The sequence below is a fragment of the Callorhinus ursinus genome, unplaced genomic scaffold (genome assembly GCF_003265705.2).
Source record: "Callorhinus ursinus isolate GAN/ISIS: 27379988/994484 unplaced genomic scaffold, GSC_fseal_2.0 scaffold5, whole genome shotgun sequence".
NCBI lineage: Eukaryota > Metazoa > Chordata > Mammalia > Carnivora > Otariidae > Callorhinus > Callorhinus ursinus.
This window is the reverse complement of record NW_027397067.1, coordinates 46,238,414-46,265,095: the sequence shown is the minus strand read 5'-3', so window position 1 is coordinate 46,265,095 and position 26,682 is coordinate 46,238,414. Positions and strand designations below refer to the sequence as shown.

Genomic DNA, 26,682 nt, shown 5'->3' with positions numbered 1-26,682 from the left:
ACCCAGTAGTACAATTGCTGGGTCATAGGGTAACTCTATTTTCAACTTTTTGAGGAACCTCCATACTGCTTTCCAGAGTGGCTGCACCAGCTTGCATTCCCACCAACAGTGTAAGAGGGTTCCCCTTTCTCTGCATCCTTGCCAACATCTGTTGTTTCCTCACTTGTTAATTTTAGCCATTCTGACTGGTGTGAGGTCATTGTGGTTGAAAACCAGTAATTTATTTATTTTTGCCAACAACCTGAAAGTCATCTTTTTTGTCTTTTGCTTTCATGATTTATATGTTAGACATTTTGGATATCTTACTTTTTAAGCTATTTTTAAGTATCTACAAATTAAATGCCTTTAAAATTCACTCAAGTATACTATAAAACTATGTTATTTTTAGAAGTAGTTTATAGAATAAAAATAGCTTTTATTCATCCAGTCATCCATTCATTCAGCAAATGAATGTGATAGATGGTGTAATTATTTATTATATTATTACTGTCATTATTACTATATGTCATTATTATACTATGTGGTGTTATTATTTAGGGCAAAAAGGTCAGATTGGAATTCAGCAGTGCGACTGAGTGTTCAAGTAACAATTTTATCATGAAATATGGCTCAATTTTTATGCTTTTGAAATATAAAGAATTAAGTGTTATAACTAATTTGAAGTTTGCTAGTACCACATTACTACCTGGAGATCAAATGTATAGTGTTTGATATCTTTATTTTGGTAGTTTAAAAGGATGCATATCCTAATGGTGTACATTTATAAAATACAAATTTCAGATTAATGCTGAATTCAGTAAATTAAAGAAAAATTCAGAAGTGTTAAGTAGGGTACACCAAATTAAAAAGCTAGATCTTCCGGGTGTAAAATAAGCAAAAGTTTTTGGGAATAAGAAGGAGAAGAAATTCTGAATTTAAGCAACCTTGACAAAATGCCTTGCCATCACATCAGTTCCCTGGGATACAAATCTGGGCTGTATTAGCAAAAGTGTTGGGTATCTCAATAAGCACAACTATGAATAAACACATGGAGGGCATTTGTTTTCTCTTTGGCTTGTGCTACATTGTATGAGGTTTCGTGGTATCTGCTGCTACTGTGTGAGCCTTCTATACTAGAACATGCTGAGAAGTTCAAATTCAGTGGAAAAAGTTACCCATTGCTATCATAGCAAATGATTGTGTTTACTCCAGAAGAGTTTCCCCAATGGCCTTTCTTCCTCATCTTTGGCTTTACTTTTATTTTTTGTTTACTTATTTTATACTTAAGCACATCCACATCACATTATGTTCCATTTAGATCTTGCTAGTTCTAATTTCAGTTGGGTGGCTAAGTTTGCTGTTTGATTAGCAAGACAGTCTTTTCTCTTTTTCTTCTTTCTTCCTTTTATATATAAAAATCAGTATTATTAAAGGATGGGTAAGAGCGTTTCTCTTGTTTTTATGCAAAACAATTATTTTATTAGTAGGATTTGATTGATTTTATTATTCAAAGGGGAACTAAGAAGAAGCTAATTTTTCCAGTGAGGGGTCTAGAGGTTTTGAAAGGTGTATACACAGAAACAGGTAGAAAACAGAATGATTTATAGCAGGAAATAGCCATTCATAGCTTGTTGAAGCTGATACTTAAACAGAAGGAAGATCTGGGTCACAAAGAAACTGTGTTTTGTAAAAGGTGTCACCTGTTCAGGTCAGAGACTATTCTCTGTATAACCTGATCTCTCTCTACTTCTGCTGCTTCTGTTTTCTTTTTCTTTTTTTTTTTTTTAAGATTTTATTTATTCTTTGAGACACAGAGATACAGAGAGAGAGAGAGAGAGAGAGCATGAGCAGGGGGAGAGGCAGAGGGAGGAGCAGGCTCCCTGCTGAGCCAGGAGCCAGACATGGGGCTCGATCCCAGGACCCTGGGATCATGACCCAAGCCGAAGGCATATGCTTAACCATCTGAGCCACCCAGGTGCCCCTGCTTCTGTTTTCTTCTGTGAAGTTGTTGGGGCAGCCCGGCATTGCTAGCACCACCCTCATCCTGCCAAGTTCAACCCAACATTTGTTTGTGCCTATTTAAAATTTCTGGGTCAATGCCCTCTCCTAAATAATTCATGTCCCATTTTCCCCATACACAAAAGAAAATGCTTTCTCCAACTAGTCAATTTGACCAGAATCACGGATTCATAGAATATTAGACCTGGAAGAGCACTTAGAGAACTCATAGACTAATAATTACCCCCATTTCACAGTTGAAGATGCTGAGGCCATGGAGAGAAAAATGGCATTGCTTGTGGTCACACGGGATAAAAATCCCACTCCTGTGTTCTCTGACCTATATCATGAGCAAAATCATACATCTAAAATAACCATCACATAAACCACAATTATCTGTTTGATGTTGGGGGAGTTATGTGTCTTTACTATCCACGGTATAACCAGGAGATAGCTTTCAGAAAATGACAGTTGTGCTACCTAGCGTGTGCTCAGCAAATGGTTTGGGGGTGAATGGATAAATTAATGACTATTAGTGTTTCTTCACTAAAACAGAAGTTTGCAGTTTTTCTGTTTCCTTTGTATTTTCTTAGATAATGAATTTAAGTGGTGGCTGGGGAAAGATGCTCCATGAGCAGCTTGATGCACCTGTTCTGCTTGAAGTTCAGAAGCATGTCCTCAATAAGCTAGAAAACATGTGGTTGCCATTGTTTCTTGCAAGTGAACAGTTTGCAGCACGTCAAAAGATAAAGGTATATCAGTTAGTGTAATCTTTGGATAGTAATCGGCAGTACCCCTTAAAATATCAAATGTGTCTACCCGTTGACCTAGCTGTTGTACTTCTATGGCACAGTGGTTAAGAGCATGGAGTTAGCCTTCCCAAGGTTTTGCCTCAACCCTGCCCTGTGTTAACTGTACAACTTTAAGGTTTTTTGTTGTTTTTCTTTAAGTAAATTTTTATTTATTTATTTATTTTAACTTTAAGTAATCTCTACATCCAAAATGGGTCTTGAACTCATGACCCCAAGATCAAGAGTCTCATATTCTTCTTGACTGAGCCAGCCAGGCGCCCCTACAACTTTAAGTTTTATAACCTTTGTTTCCTCATTTGAAAAATAACTGGGGTTAATAAGAGTAATTGCTTCATAAGATACTTGTGAAGATGAAATGAAAGAATGTATGTGTAGTTTCTTAGCATGGTACCTGGCACACAGCAAACACTCAAATATTACTTATTAATCTAGTTGTTATTTTTTATATTGTTATTAAGTCCTCATATAAACGGGCAAGGATGTACAAGGGGGAATAGTTAAATGCTTTATGATAATTCTGTACTATGAATATTTCCATATAAAATGGGGTTATAAAATGAGATTAAAATATAAAAATGAGGTTTCCACATGTACTGATATGAAAGATATTATTTCTTGAGTGAAACAAGCAGGATGCAGAACAGTATATAGAAGAGAATCTCATTACATGTTCTTATCCATATTAAATGGGGTTATAAAATGAGATTAAAATATAAGATTTCCACATGTACTGATACAAAAGATATTATTTCTTGAGTGAAACAAGCAGGATGTGGAACAGTATATAAAAGAGAATCTCATTACATGTTCTTATATTTCTATATCTATTTATGTATTTCTTTTTCCATCTATCTATCTATATTTGTGTTTATGAAAAAAGTCTAAAAGAATCTGCCTCCTGGGGAGTAAGGATTTTTACTTTTTTTTTTTTTAAAGATTTTATTTATTTATTTATTTATTTGAGAGAGAGAATGAGAGAGAGAGAGCATGAGAGGGGGGAGGGTCAGAGGGAGAAGCAGACTCCCTGCTGAGCAGGGAGCCCGATGCCGGACTCGATCCCGGGACTCCGAAATCATGACCTGAGCTGAAGGCAGTCGCTTAACCAACTGAGCCACCCAGACGCCCCAGGATTTTTACTTTTTACTTTGTGAAACGAGGTGTTCTTTTGTTTTTGTTTGCTTTTTGCTTTGTTTGTACTTTATAAAAAGCATGTGTTACTTTGATAATTTAAAATGTCATTGTCACACCAAAAAAAAAGGCAAACCTGATCTTTACAAAAATAACATAAAGGGACAGAAGGTGTAATTTTGGACTTTAGTATGCAAAACACATGCCATTAGTGTTGATCAGGAAAAATCTAAAAGAACTGCCCTCTATATTGAATTTATCAAATACTTTGAGCCTTACTTATGTGGAAATATCCATAGTCTTACGAGCACCTTAAGTTATGGAAAACACAATACAGCTGGGAAAATAGAATTTATAGTATGAAGAAGTGCTCACTTGTTTCAGGCAAAAAGTCCTGGAAATAAGCTTTGAGACAACTCAAATTTCCTCATGTCCTTTCTTTAGGCTTTGGCTTACTAATATTATTTACCATGTTTTCTCACTATGTTGACCACAATAACTTTATTGTAACTTATAACCATTTCCTGATTTACTTAGCATTCTTTGGGTGGCCAATAACATAAACTGATTCTGGCAACCTTAAGCCAAAGGCAAAAGAGAAAGGAGAGAATTTATTATAAAATGGTGCTAGAACATCTCACACACTGAGGGGAAGAGTAGACACCCAAGCTTTAGAAAGCCTAGGGGGTGGGACAGCCCTGGAAACCCAGCAGAAGTTCCTGGATCTTTTCTCCAGCTGTGGCTATCAAAGAGCAGCAGCTGTCATCTAATACTAGTCTCTCTAGGTCAATGCCTGGATCTATCTGATGTGGACAGGGAGGTGGATTCATATAGCACAGATTTGGCAGGAGTGGTTCCCAAGGGAAAATGTTGTGAATAGGCAATAACCTCAAGAAATATCTACTATATTTCCTCCCTGCATTGAATAACTTCTGTGCTCTTCTAAAATTAGTTGTGGCTAGAAAATAGCACAAAAATCTGGGAACTCCTAATCGTCTCTCCAGCTTCAATTTCCATGGGACCCAAAGTGAACTATTATCCACATTTGGGGCAACATGCTTGGGTATTATTAGCTTCATTTTGCAGATGGGGAAACTGTTCAGAGAATTTGAGTGACTTGCTCAGGTACATAGGGAGGGCTTCCATTTCTAAGTCTGATCCTTTTTCTCCTAAAATGCATTATCTCTTATCCATGCTGACCTTTACCTCATTTTTAAAAGCTATTAAATTAGGGGCACCTGGGTGGTGCAGTCAGTTGAGCGGCCAGCTGTTGGTTTTGGCTCAGGTTGTGGTCTCAGGATGGTGGGATTGAGCCCCATGTCAGGCTCTGTGGTCAACACGGAGTCTGCTTGGGATTCTCTCTCTCTCTCTCTCCCTCTGCCCCTTACCGCGCTCGTGCTCTCCCTCTCTCTCTAAAATAAGTAAATATTTTTAAAAAATAAAATAAAAGCTATTAAATTAGTAAATGATGTCAAAAAATGTAGACATTCTGAATAACTGGGATAAAATAATTGGTTTTGCTTTTAGGTACAGATGAGAGACATAGCTGAAGATCTCTTGTTACAGAAGCATGAAAGGAAAATCGGGGTCTGGAAGGCAAGTAGTGTTTGCTATATTCTTCCTCTTGCAACTTCCACTCTGTCAAAGTATTACTTTTTTCCACCCCTACTTGTTCAAAAACCCGCATTGTAGACACTGCATTCTAAGCCACCAACTCTGTTTAATTGGCTGATGGAATCTGGGGGAGAGTGTGATTCTGCCAGAGCCCTCTTCTTAAAGCCCTCTCGACCTGCTAAACCCTAGAAGTGTGCTTTAAATATTAGACTTTAAATATGCATTTTTGTTTATTTTGCCTGTGATGGATTTATTGAGACAAGCTGTTCATTTCAGCATATGGTAATTTATTCATTACTGAGAGTGGATTGCACAAAAAGAGTAAGTATGCAACAGAATGAGCAAGTTAAATGATCTTGCATTATACTCTGTTGAGGATTACATTTTGGCTTTAAGAGAATTAAAAACTATCATTCTGGCAATTATTTAAACCACTATAATAGGATACTTTACTAGAAAATGCCTATTTTGCTTCTTAACAAGCATGATAAACACAGTCGTCTTTCTGAGCCTACAAATTTATATGTATTCATCCTTCTACAGGTCTTGCTGGAATGTCAGACTAGTCCCGGGTGACCCTCTACATACATAAAATTTTATTTGACTATTAGAGGATTATATGTATCTGTTAGGATGCTCTTTTTCTGTATTTTCCTCTTGAAAGGAAATAAACCATTCTATGTTTGTCTTTTGCTATATTTTTTTTGTTGAAATGCTAAGGAGGATGGGTTTATATTTCATATTATTGTGCATTGTATGTTATGTTATTTTCTGTTTAAATTACTACGTTTTAGTATCTTAAGAAGCAGGTCTTAAAACATTATTTGCTGAGTGGGTTTTAAATAAACATCCCAGTCCAATACATAATTGTTCCTATTTATAGGGCTGTAATTTTAATATGGAACATATGGTGGGGTCTTAACTTTTTGACCAGAGAACATGACATGGGCCTCACTAAAACAGTGTTAGCCATCTAATCACTTTATCTGGGTTAAGGCACTGCTATTCACCTAGACTGCCTGGTGTTGGCTTCCCTTTTCAGTTTCCAATTCAGATGTCATCCTCAAGGCCCTTCAGCAAAGCTTTTACTCCTCCAGGCAGAATGAGTTACTCCTTTTGTGTTCCCATAGTGCTTTTTACCTAACTCTCTCAAACACTTATGCTGATAGTCGCATATGATTTGTTTCAAGAAATTTATTTTATGCATTGTCAGTCATGGATGTTTATCACGTGTTTTGACTGATTGTTACTATAATCCCCAAATTCATTTAAAATATTGCCTTTGGAATGGTGCTTCTTTGCATGATTGTAGACTAAACTCAGATTTGGGGAACTTCAATAAAATTTATCCAGTAAAAAATTTTCTATTCAGTAAATTCAGTAAAATCTAGGTCTTATGTTTTTTAACCTGAGAGGCTAAAGAGGGATGGATATGTGATCTAAAATGGTCAAAATTTAGAAAGTAGACATCTTGTATTTCAAAACTGTGAAGATACAAACTAAGTAATACTGTAAGCATTACTAAAATACCATGGGTCCTTCTGGCTTTTTTGTTATGTAAAGTAAATCCTCAGTCAGTTTATTATTAAAAATAATGTATTAATGATTTTTCTTCTTGTTAGGAAGTATTAATAACAATTTTTATTAAAATAATATAAAGATGTCTCACCTGAAAACATGATATTTTTTCTAGTTAGAAGCTCCACAGCAAATTTTCTGTTTAAATTAACAGGGTTAATTGGTAATATTTTTTAAGATTTTGAAAAAATATCTTAAATGTCCTAGTGTTCTTACTTTTTAAAAGGCAGGAGAGTTATATTTAATATATGACATGATACATACATAATATATGTAGTTATAAAATACATAATAATGATATAACAATATATAATCATAACATTATGGTTACATTTTTCTGTTTAAGTACAGAACTCATGCAGTGCACTAAAATGTAGTTTTTCACCATAGTCCCAAACTGTAATGATTCTTAACATTCTTAAACAATGTAGTTATATGTTCTGAATCATCCAATCATTTCTCTTTCTCTCTACCTCTTAAAAAAAATGATGCCATAAAAATATAAAGGAAACAAAAGAGAGAACAGAGAGGTAAAAGTTGCCAAATTCTGTTGTGTCCATGCCATAAATTTCAGCAGCCCAAAGTAAAGGAGGTTGAAGTTGGTAATTTTTAGCCTAACAAATAACTTTATTATTACTTTAGAACAAAGCTAATTTTCTGTATTCTCTGCTTTGGACAGCCTGTGGAGAGTAAGTGGATATCTTCATCTTGTGAAATCATTGCATTTCGTAAAACATTATTGAATCCAATTACTGCAAGACAATTTCAACGGTTTGTGGCTTTAAAAGGAGATTTATTGGAAAATGGTGTACTCTTTTGGCAAGAAGTACAAAAATATAAGGTATTATATTGGAAGTTGGAAAAAAAAACCCTTTTTTGTGGAGGAAATGCATTAACACATCAGATTCTGAACTGTAACTTTATAGACAAGATTTGTATAAGATATCCCAATTTTGTCATCTTCAGACCAATATGTAAATATTGAGGTGTTCATTGTTCTAAGTTAGATACATTTCTCATGTAGTGAAGAGTAAGAGTGAGCCCTGAAATGATAGAATTGGATTTTTCAACGTATTCACATATACTCTGATTTAATGAGAACCTTCCTGAAAAGAGTTTTAATTACATTTTTGCATATCACTCCTCTATAAATGTACCATACACATTTTTTCCTGAAGACATCCATATTCAATACTTTAACTAAGACCTCTTTACCAGAATTCCTCCCAACTATATTGCCAGCAATAGTAATCAAAGATAGAGGATTATAGAAAATAAACCAAGAGAGATGAGAGGAGCTTTTCTATTAGAATGGCCAAATTTTTAACAAAACAAATAAGTGAAAGAACAAGTGGTTAGGAGCAAAGGCAGTTTTAGGTTTAAGTGTTTATTGAAACCATATTTCATCTTTGCGTTGGAGAAAGGAAAGGACTTTCTAGGTATTATAATCTAGACTTGAATATGGGAGTGTTGTCTAGAAATACCCAAGAGTAGGCATCCAGACTCTGCTTCAGTTCTCCCACAGGGAGCAGATTCATTTCTGGGCAAGCAGCCTATTTTATCCCATTATAAAGGTAGAGAATCAGAATAAAACTGGAATTTAAGAGGCTAATACTTTCAATTCACCTATAATCTAAGTATGAATTATGCAATACTAATACTCTGCAGCATTTATATTCTATATAGTTAGTAATTGCTCAATAAAATCTATTTCCAAACTTTCTCCAACTTACCATGAAGCTGTTTTCTACCTTTTCTGTTATGAACAATTTTTGTACTATTCTCACCTTAGAAATTTTCTCAGAGGGGCGCCTGGGTGGCTCAGATGGTTAAGCGTCTGCCTTCGGCTCAGGTCATGATCCCAGGGTCCTGGGATCGAGTCCCGCATCGGGGGGACTCTGCTTCTCTCTCTCTCTCCCTCTGTCTCTCATGAATGGATAAATAAAATCTTTTAAAAAAAAAAAAAGAAATTTTCTCAGAAAAAATTTTTTGAGATAAAATTTTTCAAAATCTGTCACAAGGTAAGCAATATTAAAATATTTTTTTAAGAATTAGGAAGGAGGTGGAGTCTGTTTTCCAGAATAGGCAGTTATTATGAGTGGGCAGAATTATTTTTAAGCTACTATGAATATGAGTAAGCCCAACCCTACTAGGACAGGAGGTAATGCAATAAACCTTGCACAAAAAGCATTTGAAAAAAACCCACTCCTTCAAAGTCAACCCTTAGCTGTGTGACTGTTTCTCCTTCAAGGCTGCCCTTGGTCTTCATTTAAATATCTTGTCTGTGGCATAGAATGGAAGACATATAATTCTAGGTAACTAGTTAAAATCATGCTATAGGAGGTAATTTGTTCATTCTAATGTGCCAGCCATTATGCTAGATCATAGGAATAAAAACGTGAATACAACACATTGCCCGCCTTCAAGGAGGGAGACACCCATGAAAACAAATATCATGACATAGTATTGATTATGATCCATGTTCTAACTAGGTATAATTTTGGCACTGAGGAGGGAATGATGCAGAGAGGGTTGTAGGTCAGGGAAATCTCAGCAGAGATAACATTTAACTGGGTCTTGAGAGAGTTTGCTAGGTGGAAAGCATTCCACCTGGTATGGCGAAATCTTACTGAGCTCACTTTTATATGGCTTACGCTTATTAAATGTTTACTATCTGCCAGATATTGTCTTAATTCTTTTCATGTAACAGTGAATTTATTCTTCAGAAGAATCCTATTGGGTCAAAGCTGTTATTCTTGCCATTTTACAGATGAAGAAGCTAAGGCACAGAAGGGTTAAGAAACTCCTAACATCATGTAGATAATTAAGTGGTAGAGCTGGAATTTGAACCAAGGCATTCTGTTGCCAAAGCTCATGCCCTTAACCACTAAGTTATGTTCACCCCCCCCACCCCCCAGCAGTGATTGTGGTAATATGCTTAGAAATTGAGATCTGGGTTCTTCCCAAATTTTCACAATCACAATCTTGAATTGTGAAAATTTGGGAAGAACCCAGATGTTCAACAACAGGACATTACTTACTTAATTATTACACATCTATAGAATTGAATACTCTGCAACCATTAGAAATCATGCTGTAGGAGAATAATCAATGATAGAAAAAGATATTCATCTTATTGATTTTTTAGAAACCTAGCTACTAGAAAACAGTATAATTTAATCTCATGTGTGCATGTATGTGTGTGTGTGTGTGTGTGTGTGTGTGTGTGTGTCCATAGAAAAAAGACTGGAAGGATATATTCATCCAGCAAGTACTTATTGAGCACTTACCAAGAGCCATGCTAAATCCTGAGGATACGATCATGATCAGAATAGTCTTCCCTCCTAGAGCTTACAGTGTCATGGGAGGGACAGACAAGCAATAGACACGGTCATTAAGACTGTGATTAGAGCTGTGGTGATGGAAGCACAGGGCACAATGGAATTACCTACTAAGATGGACATCTCTCCTGAACTGAGAGAGTCATCGAAAGCCTTCTAGAGGAAAGTCTTTTTAAACTGAGACCTTAATGATAGGTGCTCTTGCTTCTCCTCCAGGAAGATTGAGCCTTTAAAGGGCAGGTACTGTCATGGGACTCAGCTGGTATATAGCAAGCACCCAATACAAATTTGTTAAATGAGTCAAAGTAGACATTGACGTTGTTCCTTTGCCTAGGAGTAGAAGCACTCAAGATTAAGTGAAACGTGTTTATGTAAGGTATATGCATCAAAGTGTTAGGTTCCTCAAACCCAAGAGAAATAGAAGATATGATTTTTTTTAAGATAGCCTTCACATGTTCTAGTGCCCTCTTGACCTGAAGTTAAAGAGTATATATTACTGAAAGACATGTTGGCACAATTCTATAAAGTATTCTAGGAATGCATTAATCATATATTGTTCTATCTTTTCTCCTTTTTCAGGACTTGTGCCATTCTCATTGTGATCAGTCCATCATTCACAAGAAGATCATGACTATTATCAACTGCTTTATTAATTCTAGTATTCCACCAGCTTTACAAATTGACATTCCAATAGAGCAAGCCCAGAAGATTATTGAACAAAGGAAGGAGTTAGGACCATATGTGTTTAGAGAGGCACAGGTAAGAGATCAGGGCATGCAGCTAAGGGTATTTTATTATTTATTTTATTTTATTTTATTTTATTTTATTTTATTTTATTTAGCAGCTAAACATATTTTAAAATAGATGAACAATCTAGATATTCTTTTAAGTGTTTGCATTATTCATATTTGACAAGGTTCCAACCTTCCTAATACTGAGATTTATTCTATTAACAAATTTTTCTGGGGTGCCTGGGTGGCTCAGTTGGTTAAGTGTTGGGCTCTGGATTTGGGCTCAGATTATGATCTCAAGGTCCTGGGATTGAGCCCTGCGTTAACTCTGTTTCAGACTCTGCGCTCAGCAGGAAGTCTGCTTGAGATTCATTCTTTCTGTCTGCCCCCCCACTCTCTCTCTCTCTAAAATGGATAGATAAATCTTTTACATTTTTTGCATATTCCACAGATCATAAAAAACTAGTAACTTATTATTTTGTTGATAATATATAGCAAATACAATTACTTAAATACTATCCTTGGCTCTCCATGATTATCATTTTTGTTTCTAACTTATAAAACTCCAGCCAATTCCTCCTTCCTTTCCCACCATTCCTATTTCCTTTAGAAAATCTGCTACCGCAAATATGTGGTAAAATATGTGTGTCCCAAGATTTGTGTATTTTTAAAGATTGGAATATTCACATAGCTCATAAAGTAAGTGAGAGGAGATTTAAGTACACAAGCTCATGAAAGGAAAACCATGCCTGTTAACCTGCTCAAATTACTTCTTTTTAAGATAAATAATAGAAAACAGCGATTTGATGAACATAATTTATTTGCATTTTTAAAAGCCTTTTAGTGATGTTGTTCCTGAAAAATGATTAAGAAAAATAAATTATAATGAGGGTAATAGGGAAGGCCATGTCATGATTTAAGTGATATGAAACAGAGATTTAGGATATGATTGCCTTTGAGCATGGAAAAAAAGGCCATTATTCCTTAACATTCATTTGTGAGCCAGCTGTGTTCTAAGTCCTCTAAGGAACTGAAAATGGACTCACAATCCAAATTGTGCATTAAAAGAAGTGAAAATATAGAGGAACAGTTGAGGATGTGCTAGAGAGAAATAGGGAAAACAACAGTATCTGTTAGTGAAAAGATCTTAGAGATCACTTAGCTTAGCCTAGGTCTCTGAATAATCAGACCAGGCCTTGCCCATCTAGATCAAAGACCTTGAGTCTGCAAGTGCATGTCTGGAGCTGCTTATATTTTTTGGTTCCGCCATACTATCTAGGGATTGAAGCCAGTGAACTCTATTGGAGTCCTCTAGTTTGTGCCCTCTACTTGATTTCCTAAAATGGAGTCCTAGACATGTCTTAAATATGGACTTCGGAGCATCGGAAAATAAGAGAATGTTTATATAGAGTCCTCACCCCACCAAACTGATGATTCTTCCTGCGTTTCCTAAGGAAGTTCAGAGAATAGCATCACCTTCTACCCAGGTGTGCAAGCCAGAGATCTGGTTACTATCTTTATGTCTTTCTTCTCTTTTATTCCTTTAACCTCATGTCTGCAGTCCCTAAAATTTATCCACTGGTCTCCTTGTTATCTGTCATCCTATCTACTTTTCTCTGACTCTGTGCCATTACCTCAGTTCACATCTGCAATACTTCACATTAATTGCCAAACGTGCCTCTGAGCTCTCAAAACCATTTAACCCACTGCAGACAGAGCCATCTTTTTCAAAATGTCTATCTGATCATGTCGCTTCTCTGCTTTCAATTTCAGTTATTCCCCACTGTCCTCAGAATGAAGACCATACTCATTTATCTCTCTTAGGCATATCTCTTACCATTCCCTGCTACCCATCCCCCAGTTTTACTGACATATCTGTACTTCCATAAACAAGCCTTACTCTCTTCCCTCCTGAGTTTTTTGCGTTATCATCTACTCTCCCTTGTGCTTCTGTAACATCCTGTATACGTCTATGTTTATCACACAAAACTGAAAATGCCTATTTTCATGCTAGCTTTCCCACTAGACTGTAAAGTGTTTGAGGGCAGGGAATGTTTGTTATTTACCCTTGTGGCCCAAATGCCTGGCACAGAATAGGCATTTTTGAACACATTTTTGAACACATAGATGACTGACACGAGAAGTGATCATTTGTGACAGAAACGAGTAAGATCAAATTGGAAATGAAAGCAAACTTGAGTGAAAGGGCTGCATAGTAGATAAAAAAGCCTGTTGCCTGTTCTAGTATTGTTATCAGTATAGCCTCTGCCTGTTCCGCACTTGCACCCCTAATAGCTTTAAAGTTTTCTTCACTCAGCCAAATTTTCACTGGCCCTTTTTACTCATACTAAAGCCATTGCCCATCTCCTGCCAGTGAGCAAAGTAGCTCTATAATTATTAAAACATTTTCTTACCTACAGTTTGATTTCTTTTAAGGTTCTGGAGGCACGGGGTAATTTTCATGACCAGCACATATGTTATTAACCTAAAATCTTAATTGCAACTTGTAGGAATAGAGCAGTTTTATATCTCCTATTGAAAAATTGTGTTCTACTTGGGTGACTTTTACTGGAAGCCTTTCTAGATTGAAATAACTATTTGAGAGCTAGGAATGACTCAGGTTTTGGAGAGATAACTGAGGTATAGGGTCAATAGTTGGTAAATAGAGGAGGAAAGGGGGAGTATTTAAGTTTAAGAAGTTCATATAAAAACTACCATGATCCCTTGACATTGGAGCAAGGGCTTACTTAAATAAAGACATGGCAGGTAAATGTAAATGAAGTTTTTTAAAAAGCCTGCCGTTCATCAAATAAAGAATCTCTAGCCTTTTTGTTCAAAATGCCAAGAAGCTACAGAATTCAATGATAAAACTGTATTTTTTTAATTTAAATTTAATTAGCTAACATATAGTACATCATTGGTTTCTGGTGTAGTGTTCAATGATTCATTAGTTGCGTATAAACTGTATTTTAAAACGAATAACTTTAGAATTACTAATAATATCCATATACAGAAAAGAGGAATAGTGAAGTATACCAACCCATTGAGGACTCTGTTGATCAGTTCAGCACTTGCTTTTTAAAAAATTCCTCTATTCCCCTGAAGAGTTGGCTTGGAGCCTAATGGGATGGTTCATTTTTCTCCAGGGCATTAGGTAAAGGTCATTCCTAGCAACAAGATGTTGGGCTTGATCTGATGTGGCAAGTCCTACCTTCTTGGAAGTAATGTATACCTCTGGAACTAATGGAAATACTTGGCACGGGAATTTGAGCAACAATTCTTATCTCTATAAATATCACAATTAATCACTTAACATAGAGTGTCCTCATAGAAAGCATTTGTCCAGGATACCACCCTGCTTCTTAAATATTACTTTTCTTGCTCTCACATAAAAGAGATTATATCATTTAAAAGTTACTCAAGATTTATTCTTAGATCTGCAGCTTTGTTTAAAAGCTTTTCCAGAGGTATTTCCTTTCTCTAAAAGAAAGAAAAGGGGGGCAGAGAGGAGTTTCTCTTGATGGACTGAATATTTGGAATACTTGTATAAAACAGCAGAGTGTGTGGCAGATCAACTAGTGTATGTTTTAAAAGAAAACATAAATTTCTTATTTAAAAAGACCTAATGGATTCTTTATTAATACAATCAATTGGTTTGGGAAACATAAAGAATAAAGTAACTTTTAAGTGTATTTAAAAAAAAAAAAGACTTCTCATTGGTAGTAAAATACACTGATCATAAGCATGTGCTGAGCTAAACTATACCAAGATGTCTGGAGACAATAAGTTGGAGGAAACATGCTGTATATTAAAGATAGAATAGTTAATCCATTATTATGGTGAATTAGAGTTTAAATCAGTACATTTGTATGAAATTGTAACCTGAGACATTGTTTTTTATACAGATGACAATTTTTGGGGTTCTATTTAAATTTTGGCCTCAATTTTGTGAGTTTAGGAAGAATTTAACTGATGAAAAAATTATGAGTGTTTTAGAGAGAAGACAAGAATATAATAAGCAGAAAAAAAAATTGGCAGTCATAGAAGATGAAAAATTTGCAAAGGTAAGACAAAACTCATTTTGAGTTGAATCATACTTTTATTTTTTATTTATTTTTTTCTTATGGTTTGAATCACACTTTTAAAAGGTATGTGATGTGTGTGAATTTAGAGAAGAATTTGGGCCAGAGAAAAAATACAGAGACATTATAGAACACAGATTTTAGTGGCTTTAATCCTTTAGTTAGAGGTTTCAGACTTCATTTTGAATTTCTTAAAATTCATCTCAAATGTCACCTCTTCCCTGTGGAAGCTTCCTTGACCTTAATAGGCAACATAAGCAGCTCACATCCACTGTAGTAACATTCCTAACTCTCTTGGAGAATGCTTTCTATAGCCTCATAAATAAGTTTTTGCATCTGTCATCCTCAATGGACTGAGATTCCCAAGGATAGTATCTGTCTTGTGCATCTGTGTATCATAGCACATAGACCAGTGTCCAGCATATGCTCAATTATTAATCACTGTTTACTGAGTAAATCAGGAATAAAAAAAAATGAATGAATGAAAAGATGTCATGTACTCATGGGAAAGCATTTTCAGTATTACAATTACAGAATAATACATGACTGTGAAATTTATAAATATGAATCATAAATTGCCCAACTTGCCTATTTGTCCATTTATTCATCCATTCATCTGTCTATCCCTATATTTATCTATTTTCTTTGAATTGAAAAAGGGTAACTGCATCTAACTAATTTATTTGTTTATAGGCTTATGCTTATTCTATTTTTTTAAAAGAAATTTAAGTTACTGAAAGATGCAAAAGTAATATAATGAATGCTCATATATACACAGGTCAAAATAAACACTGCTTACATTTTGCCTCTTTTTTTTTTCCCCTCCTTAAAATATTGTATAAAGAGTAAATACTGCAGAAAGAGGAAACTCTCTTAATCCCAGCTCTGCGTTCTGTTACCCTCCCCATTCCCAAGAGCAACCACTAAGCTTGGGATATATTCTTCCAGATCTCTTTAAAGATAGTGTTTTATACATGTATGTATACAATTTTGTAAATAATATAGAGGACTATGGAGGTTCTCAAAAAACTGCCAAACTTCTCCAAAGCTGTAGAAGCAGCTTTCTCTGTTTTGATGTTTGTATGGTGTATCTTTTTCTATTCCTTTACTACCTATACCATTATATTTCAATTAAACAGTGTATAATTGGGTCACGGTGGTTTTTTTAAAAAAATCTATTCTGCCAATCTCTGTCTTTTAATTGGTGTATTTAGTCTCTTTATCTTTAGTATAGTTTTTTATATGTTAGTTAAGTCTGCCATTTTATTTCTTGTTTTGATTGTTCCTCCTGTTTTTCATTTTATTCTGTTTCCTTTGTCGGCACTCCTGTGGATTACTTGCCTATTTCTTAGAATTTTATTTGGGTGTGTCTTTGTTAGATATTTTAGTGGTTGCTTTAGATATTACATTATAGATACATGACTTTCACCAGTCTATTAGTGTTGACATTTTACCAGTTTGAGTAGTCTAGAAACTGCTCTCCCCTATAGGGAAAAGAAAGAGTTTCCTAATTTATGTTTGAGGGTTGAAGCAAAAATTATAAAATGTTGGAGTTTTCATTTTCTGTTTTATTCTTTTGACGGCTTTATATGGATATCATCTGCCATTTTCTGCTCATTTTGAAATGTCTTATATTTTCCTCAACCACCTCACCCTTTATAGGGATGTGGTCCTCAATATATGTTGAGGATATATTTAAAATAAGTATAAACAGGTGAGGGAAAGGTGAGGGGGAAAAAGTCTTTTTCCCCTCACCTGTTTATACTTATTTTAAACTCCAACATTTTATAATTTTTGCTTCAACCCCAAACATAAATTAGGAAACTCAAGGAGAGTGGAAAAATCTATTCTATTAAGCCATATTTTTGCTCTTTCAATTTTTCTTCCTTCCTGATGTTCCAAGATTTATTATTTTATTCTTTCTTTTCCCTGTACATAAAGTATTGTTTCTCACTTACTGCTTTCAAGACTTTTTCTTTGTCTTTAGTTTTCAGAATTTGATTATGATATGTCTTTCAGAATTTGATTATGATATGTCTTATGTGGATTTCTTTGGATTTCTTTTGACTGAGGATTACTCAGGTTCTTGAGTCTATAGGTTTATGTCTTTTGCTAAGTTTTTTGGGGGGATTTATATACATATTATATATGTGTATGCATATGTATGTATATATAAACTTTTTGATCCATATATCTGATTTGTATACATATTATGTATCATTTATATACATATATATGAATCAGAAAGAAAGTATATATAAATAACAGGTGTATAAATCCTCTATATATTTAATCAAATTTCTTCTCCATTGAGTACCTTATAGCTTCACTTTTGAGAGATTTTTGTCTTTTACTTCAGTCTTATTTTAAGTCCAGTAAACTATCGTTTACATTTCCTTTTTATATTTTTGGTCTATTTCTGGCCTGAGTTTCTGCATTTATGATTTGGAATATTATTTAATATATGCAAATATTTGTATACGAATATTTAGGTAATTTATTTTATAGTTCTCCTCTGACTCATGACTGGATTTCTTGGACACTACTGTCAGCAACTAAATTGTGTACACAGCGTCATTTATGATAGTAAAAAATTTTAATGACTTAAGTTTCTAATAGCAGGCATTGATTAAATTTTCTATGGTACATACCTTTACCAGACTATTATTCACCTGTTGAAATGATGATATAGTTTATTTTTTTATCATTGAGGATTTGCATGCATAGGACAGTTCATCATTGGAAATGATGATGTATTCATTTCATCATCCAAATACTCGTGTGTTATACTGTATGTTGTATGGTAGTCATACTGGTGATTGATAAAAAAACCCTCCCCTTTACATTCCCATTCTACTTTTTTTTTTCCCATTCTACTTTTATTCACATAGAAACGTTTTCACAACATTTAACATGAAAAGGATATTTCAAAAGAGCATATATAGTGTGATTCCATTTTGTGAAACTTATGTAATAAAATATAAATATTAAAATTATAGATTATATCTATGTCTTTTTCTGGTGAGAATTTTGGATGGATGTTTATGAAACTGTTTACAATGGTTTTTCTTAGATGCCAGAATTTTGGGCGTGATTTTTATGCTCTTCATAATTTATTATTTATTATAAAATATTTTTACATTAGTATGAAAGAAAATTAAAGAGTTCATAAGTTATGTCACATTAGTAATATAGATTTGATGAAACCACAGGTGTGGTACTCACCACAAAACATGTTTTCATTTAATATTGTGACCCTTTTACTGTAAATTTATACTAATATAGTTTTACCCATTTTTTGGAATAACTTAATTTAAAATAATTACAGGATGGACTCAAACAATATGCAAGTTCTTCAGGATCTGCTATCAGAACAGTTACTGTAGCCACTGACCCAGTTTTAGGCATACAAGCGTACGGTCGACAGGTGAGCAGTTAACGGTGTCACAGACACTGCTTCTTCTACAGCAGAACGCAGTCACTCGGTTATTTTACAATAGTCGAGGTGTGCTTGTTGGAAAACGAAGGTAAAATTATGCTGGAAGACATTGGAAGGGAATTTCCTTGAGCCTTCAGAGAACATCAAAATTTCAGCTGATCTTGGATAATATAATCAACAAAAATACTTTTTGATACCTATGAAGAATATTTAAGAGGCAGCAATTGAAATGACTATCTTATTGGAAAAGAGAATAAGGCAGATAGAAAACAAGATGGAATATATTTGGTTGATATATTCTTGGGTTAAAAAAAGAAAGAAAAACGTCAACTCTCCATCGCAATTTTTTACTCCTTTGAAGTGGTCATAAAATTGGCCAGTACATGACCATCAACAACACATGTTAATGCATTCACAGTTTTTATGTTTATATTTACATGTATAACTTGTACATCCCATGAAATTTCATAAGTTTATGTCCATTTTTAATGACCTCTATCAACGTGTTTGTGTCTTAAGATAACACTAGCTCAAGAAACAATCTTTTTCGCATTTAGGAATGTCAAACAAATTCAGCCACTCAGCTAAGATAGACTGATAGACTGTAAAACTGTTATTGAGAGAAGGGAAATGTCCAATTTTGTGACACCATATTTTGAAAAAGGTAATAGCTAAACATGTGTGGTATGTAATAATGCCATTTGGAAGAACATTCATTAGCAAATAACTAGCATTAAATTTCAGAAACACGGTGTAAAAATAAAGGGGGAAATGTGGAATTCGAGATAGCAGGCTTCTCATTTTCACTGTCATTTACAAGTCAGTATTACCTGGAAGCCTGAAAAAAAAATCACGGAATTTGCTTTGAGCCTGTTAAAAGGAGAAAGGGAGAGAAAAGGGGATGATGATGATGGTGGTGATCTCTTGTCATATATCTCAAGAGTTTTATAAGAAACTAAAAAGCTTTTGGAAACCAAAGGCATTCCATAAATGTAAATTATTATTGTTGTTGCTATTGAAGGAATACATGTGAATTATTCCAGCAATTGGTAGAGTTATAATAATACACTCCACATTTTGCAAGTGTGGATGCTCTGTATATACATTTGTTTCAGATAGATTTTGCACATTTAAGAATTGCAGTTAATCCAAATGCAAAATACCCCCCCAAACTTGGATCTCTCTTAAGCCTCTAAATTCATAATCAAATTAAATATATAGGTGCCTGCATAGCTGTCAAGAAATCTATAAAGCCTTTGCAACATTGATTCATTGAGAAATAGTTATAACACATATAATTACAGCACATCATTGAAGAGTTATATTCAATGATCTGTTATTGAAGTTTGTTATACTTCAATAGAAGGTTTAAATGAAGAGACTTATGTAAGTCATCCTACCTTCAGTTTATTTCCTGGGGCAAACATTTCCAAAATTAAGTTTGAAAATTGTCTTTCTAGCCAACCTGGTGCTACTCCAAGTACATAGAAGCCTTAGAACAGGAAAGGGTTCTTCTTAAAATTCAAGAAGAGCTGGAAAAAAAGTTATTTACAGGTAATTTTTGCTTTCTGCCTACAGGATTGCTTTGTTACCTTCTACCATGGATTAATTGTAGAGGACTTTGCTGATGATAACTTCGCTGTTTTCCTTCTTTCTCTTATTTTTGTGCAGCTACACCATCTTTTACAAATTTTAAGTCTGCTTCAGCCATGTCTTTGAAAAAGACCATATCTTCCCACAGCATCCAGAGTGAGTTTTCAGTGATAGTCTACCTGCAGTTCTTCCCTGTTAGAATTCAGCCTGCCACGAGGCCATCAGCATAGAGACAACAAGAAGGGATGAAGACTGCTTTCCTCCTAACTGCTCTGACCCACAACTTTGGAGAATTTCAGTACATGTGTGTGCGTGTGTGTGTGTGTGTGCGTGTGTGCATGTGTGCATGTATGTGTGTGTTTGTGTGTTCTGTTTTCCTTTCTTTTTTTTCTCCTCTGCTGAGAACCTAACTCTCCATCCCATTTTTAGAATGATAGTACTCATGTGGGTATTAACCTGCTGCTGCTAGATGCAAGATAAGTCACAGACTGAAAGTTGTTCAGTACCATCCATGTCCCTCTGACACACACACTCATGCACACACAGCTGCACACACGCACACACACAAAACATACAGGCACCACACACACACACACACACACACACACACACACACACACACACACCACTAACAAATTGATAGGTAAGAGTGAGCACCTTGCCTCCCTTCTAAGTGGCACAGTCCCCTGAAAAGGAATGCTTCCAGGGAATGATTACTTATTGCTTCTATTTACTCCTTATCTTTTCTTTTCTTCCACAAAGAACAACAGAATAGGGTCTAGCTCAGTTTCCCGAGTTTTTCCAAGTTCCATCTCCCCAAGTTGGGAATACAAGAAGAAACTGAAAATAAAGAACTGAAAATCAAGCCAAGTCCTTCTCTCCTACAGATACTGATACGATTATACAGTTTTGATTTGACTGGCTGCTAAGGTAAAGGCTTCAATGCCTTTACAAAGTAGTATAGTAAAACATGTGGTATATGTGTGACCCAGGGAGCCAGTATTTGAAGAACCCAGTAAAGGTCCCGTTTCTCCGATCTTCTATCTTACTGCTTAGCTTTTTGTGAATTTTGGTTTTTTGGTTCTTGGGAGGGTTTGATGAGCAGGCCTTCATGTTCTTAGCCTGTTCATCTTTTTTCTCTCTTGGTTTATCCTAGCCACTGTACCCTTCTGCAAGTTCCCCAACCCCTTAGGCCACCCTCACGGGGCCTCAACCTGGAGGGTTTGCTGATATATCCGTTCATTTTTTTTTTGATCCTTATTACAACTTTTTGTTAAGTCTTTTGTTTCTTTTCGATTTAGATTTTCCATAACTGCTTCTGTTTTCAGCCATTTATTTTTCTCTTGCAGGAATTCCTTAAACCAAATTTAACTGATATGGAAGCTCAAGTGATTTTTTTTGATGGCCTGCATTAGAGCAAGCTTACCATCTAAATAAAGTTTGGCATGTTGTACTCTCATAGTTTTAAAATGATAGCTATTCTGTATACATGACATACAAGACCATAAAATTTTTTAAAAACTTATTTAGAATAAAATGACTTCTGTCTAGGTTAGAAGAATGAAAATGGTTTGCTAATCACAGAACATCAGAAAGTACCGTGTTATGCTCCTCAGGTAATCTTTCAGTAAATATTCTTGGAGCATTTACTCTATTTCGTTAGCAGATATAATCAGCAGGGGGTTAGGGGCAAATACTCCTAGCAGTACATTGACCCAAAACAAAGAGAAGTGACTTCGAACCCCATCCCTTTCCCCAGCTCTGAAGGAACTGAATATTAAAGCAGTGGTCCTCAAATGCAGACTTTAGTGTGTGTAAGAGTTACTTACCAGCAGGGCAGATTTCTGGGCTCGCTCTCCAAGAGTCTGATTCAATAGCTCTTGTGCAAAACCCATGAATCTCCCTCTTTAACAGATGTCCTAGGTGATTCTGATAGAGCAGCTCCACGGATCATTCTTTGCAATGAACTGTGAGGGTAAACGAGAAGAGCTTGAAAAGGTAAAGGACCCCTTATTTACTGGGGTTACATGTGTATCACAGAGAGCCCAGACACACACCCTCTTCTCCTCTTTCCCAGAGAGAAAGGAGAAAGTATCAGAAATGATGCGGGAGAATGAACTTCACCAGCTGTAGGCCTCGGGACGCGACACTCTAAAGACTGTGACCTGGATTACCGGCTGGGAAGCAATGGACTTCCTCTCTCTCAGAACCCCAGAGAGTATTTTCAAAGTAGAAATTGCTATTTCTGATTCTCTAAAGAGTTTTAAAGAAACATCTTAAAGGGGGGAGGCATCAGGAGGCACACTTCAGATAGAAATTTTCTTCTGAAGCAGTGGTTTGGACACTTGTTACAGCTTTGAAGCCCTGTGGTTTCCTCTGCTTCCGCTCCGCTCCACACCCTGGGGTGGCCGTGAAGCTTGTAACATTTCTATGCTTTGCACTAGATCCTTGTTTCTTTCTTTTCTTTTTTCTTTTCTTTTTTTCCTTTCCTTTCCTTTCCTTTCTTCCTTCTTTCCTTCCTTCCTCCCTCCCTCCCTTCCTTCCTTTTTTTTTTCTTTTTTCTTTTTGGTATTCCACTCTTTTTCTGCCTTCCTTTGGTTTTAATTGAACATTTTATAAGATTCCATTTTCTCTCCTCTCTTAACACGTCAATTATACTTCTTTTTTTAAAGAAGTTGCCCCAGAGTTTGCAGTATACATTTACAACTAATAAAAGCCCGCTTTCAAGTACTACCGTACCACTTCGTGGGTGGTGCAGGTGCCTTATATCAGAGCATGTGCGCTTGCTCCCTCTTTTCCCTTATCACTTTGCTCTCAGTTCATTTCACTTGTCCCTAAGCTATAATCACCGAATACATTCTTGCTATTATTATTTTAAACTGTTTTCTGTTAGGCCAACTAAGAATAAGAAAAATAAAACATTATTTCCCCTTTATTTATTCCTTCTCTAATGTTCTTCCCATCTTTATGTAGATCCAAGTTTCTGACCTATTATCATTTTCCTTCTCTCTGAAGAACTTCTTTCATCATTTCTTGTAAGGCAGGTTTGCTGGAGACAAATTCCCTCAATTTTTGTGTGCCTTATAAAGTCTTTATTTCTCCTTCACTTTTGAAGGGTAATTTCACCGTATACAGAATTCTAGGTTAGTAGTTTTATTCTTTCAACACTTCATATATTTCACTCCACTCTCCCCTGGCTTGCATGTTTTCAGAAGAGAAACCAAATTGAATTCTTATCTTGTTCCCCTGGCTTTTTTCAAGATTCTCTTTCTGACTTTGTGCAATTCAAATATAGTATGTCTAGGTGTAGATTTTATGGTACATATCCTGCTTATGTACTCTGAGTTTCCTAGATCAGTGGTTTGGTGTCTGTCATTAATTTTGGAAAATTCGCAGTCATTATGACTTCAAATATTGCTTCTGTTCCTTATCTTTCTTCTCCTGGTATTTCCACTACGCACATGTAGCAACTCTTGTAAGTGTCCCACAGTTCTTGGATATTCTGTTATTTTCCACTTTTTTTTCCCCCTCGTTGCATTTCAGTTTTGGAATTTTCTATTGACCTTTCTTCAGGCTCACTGATTCTTTTCGTAGCTACGTCTAGTCTGTTGGGAAGCCCCTCAAAGGCATTCTTCATTTACATTACAATGTTTTTAGTTTCTAGTATTTCATTTAGATTTTGTCTTAGAACTTCCATCTCTCTGCTTATATGACCCATCTGCTCCGACATCCACTTTTTTAGTAGATCTCTTAGCATATTAATCATTTTACATTTCTGGTCTGATAATTCCAAAATCTCTGCCATATCTGAGTCTGGTTCAGAGGCTTGCTTTATCTTTTCAGACTGTTTTTTGTTTGTTTGTTTGTTTCCTTGTCTTTTAGCATGCTTTGTAATATTTTATAGAAGACAAGACATGATCAAAGGAACTGAGGTTATACATTTGTCTGGCTAGGCATTAGGCTGTATTTACTGTTTGCTGTGGCTGCGGGGTTCCAGGCTGAAATTTCCCATATGTCCTTGTTTTTGTCTCCTCTTTTGTTTTGGGTTTTCCTGGAGACTCCTCAACAGGTCCTGAGGGTTGCAGTTCTTTTAGCTGCAATCACGGTTATTACACTAGAACCCTGTTGATGTGGTAAAGTGTAGGAGGAGGGGAAGTGTTTTACATTCTGATGGTTATATGTCAGTCTTCTGGTGAGACTGAGTTCAGTATTTCCCTTCGCCTAGGTCATTTAGGCTTTAGTAAAACCCCAGTCCATTAAGCTCTGGTAAAATAGTTTCCCTTGAGGGCAGGCCTTGTTAGGAAGAGAACTCTGGATGTATTCCAAAATGTTTTCTTTACCACTCCCCCGACCAGAAGCAGAGGAGATTTTTTCTCTGGTCTTTACAGTGAAAACCTGGTGGAGCTACTGGAAGTAAAACCCAAGAATGTGGACTCCTCCCCGCCCCCCAAAGACAGGGCCCCTCTCAAGCTGGTCTGCCCTGAGCCTGGAGCAAGTCACCGATTACAACAAAGAATTTCTCCCAAAATTAACTCCAGCTGCCAGCTTCTGCTCCTGGTAAGCTCTGATTCTCTGTATCTGCCTGTCTTTCTATCCAGCTTTAAGGGCAGTGGTTTGCCCTCTTACCACAGTTCTTTGAAGGATCCAAAGAGACTTGTTGATTTTCGGTTTGTTCAGCTTTTTTCTTGTTGAGGACGGTAGTGATGACTTCTAAGCTCTTTAACATGTTGGATAGGACCCTCAAGTTTGACACCAGTATTTCAAAGTATTCTGTAGTCCGTTTTATTTTTAAGATAAAGTTAAGAAAATTTAAATTATTTACGTTTGTATTGTGTTATACATATATATATTAAATTGATGGCAATTTTTATGTTATAAATATTTACATGTTCGTTTTGGCCTACTCTCAAAGCATCCTCCAGCATGGGCTAGTCTCAACTTTTTAGCACTAGAGACAGTTTCCTTATATTAGCATGCTCAGGAGGTATCTTCCGACTGTGCTTCTACTGATGCTTCTTAACATCTCTTCATTCATCTCCTCCTTCTCCCAAGCCTATTGGATGACTGCCTTGTTCCAGATTCTTATCACCTTGAATCTGAGTCCTAATTAGTATCTCTGTCTTCTGCCTGACCATCCTCCAACTGTGCTGAGTGATTTTTTTATAAAATCATACCTTCTTATGACATTACTTTGCCTAAATCCTTCGTTAAGATGGTCAGTGGGGCGCCTGGGTGGTTTAGTCGGTTAAGTGTCTGATTCTTGATTTGGGCTCAGGTCATGATTTCCTCATGTTTGGTGGGGAGTCTGCTTGGGACTCTCTCCGTTTCCCTCTGCCCCTCCTCTCTCTCTAATAAATAAATAAATAAATAAATAAATAAATAAATAAATAAATCTTTTAAAAAATGATTGGTAAACCTGTTATTGATAGAAGTTCTCTTTTTTTTTTAAAGATTTTATTTATTTACTTGACAGAGAGAGACAAAGCGAGAGAAGGAACACAAGCAGGGGGAGAGGGAGAAGCAGGCTTCTTGCTGAGCAGGGAGCCTGATATGGGGCTCAATCCCAGGACCCCGGGATCATGACCTGAGCTGAAGGCAGATGCTTAATGACTGAGCTACCCAGGCACCCCCCCCTTTTTTTTGAGAGAGAGAGAGAGAGACAGTGTGTGTGCAAGGAGGGGAGAGGGGCAGAAGGAGAGGGAGAGAGAGAATCTTAAACAGGCTCTGACCCTGAGATCATGACCCAAGCCAAAATCAAGAGTTGGATGTTTAACCAACTGAGCCACCCAGGTGCCCCAAGAAATTTTTTGCTTAGCATGACATACGTGTAAGTCCCTTCTGTCTTCTGATATAAATATTCAGATCAGGCATTTGTTTTTCTGTAAAGCTATCTTTGATATTCTTCTCTTACCCTAGACACACCCCCCCAACAACTACAGAAGTTATCACTCCTGCTTCTGTCTTACCACTCTGTGACTGATTTATTCCTCTATAATAACCCTTGTCATATGGATTGTAATTTTTTGTTCACATGCCTGTTTCCCCAATAAAGCTGTTATTTGAACTTTCGTTCCCAGCACCTTACATAAAATATCTAGAAAATAGATGTTCATTAAATATTTGTTGAAAAAATGAAGGAAATGTCTCCACTGTAAAAATCACAGGAAGGTAAAAATCACTGCATATGTAAGAAAGGTCGGTATAATGCCATTCACAAAAATTTGCCATTAATATTTTTATAATTAAAATACATAATAATGTCACAATTCATGTAAAGTATATAATCTTTGTTCTATCCATATCATTTTTCATATTTATGAAAATACACCTACGTGTCATCATGTCTTTCAGAGAAGAAATTAGTGCTTATTAAATCACATTAAATCA

At 35.8% G+C, this 26,682-nt stretch overlaps 1 protein-coding gene across 12 annotated transcripts in view; it reads left to right on the top strand.

Annotated features, from left to right (window-relative positions):
• Positions 1-26,364, top strand: part of RGS22 (regulator of G protein signaling 22) — a 119,925-nt gene extending 93,561 nt beyond the window's left edge. For 5 of the 12 annotated variants that reach the window (XM_073893029.1, XM_073893031.1, XM_073893028.1 and 2 more), the window contains 8 exons: positions 2,571-2,729; positions 5,445-5,513; positions 7,789-7,950; positions 11,030-11,209; positions 15,087-15,245; positions 18,592-18,690; positions 20,163-20,256; positions 20,374-20,877. In XM_073893029.1, coding sequence (XP_073749130.1) covers positions 2,571-2,729; positions 5,445-5,513; positions 7,789-7,950; positions 11,030-11,209; positions 15,087-15,245; positions 18,592-18,690; positions 20,163-20,256; positions 20,374-20,525 — 1,074 coding nt within the window. In that variant the 3' untranslated portion in view covers positions 20,526-20,877. Of the gene's footprint in view, positions 1-2,570; positions 2,730-5,444; positions 5,514-7,788; positions 7,951-11,029; positions 11,210-15,086; positions 15,246-18,591; positions 18,691-20,162; positions 20,257-20,373; positions 20,878-21,644; positions 21,816-21,846; positions 22,313-22,372 lie in introns of those variants that run through there. The other 7 variants (XR_012378273.1, XR_003207974.2, XM_073893027.1 and 4 more) reach the window with 7 other exon arrangements.
• The last annotated feature ends 318 nt before the right edge of the window (positions 26,365-26,682 follow it).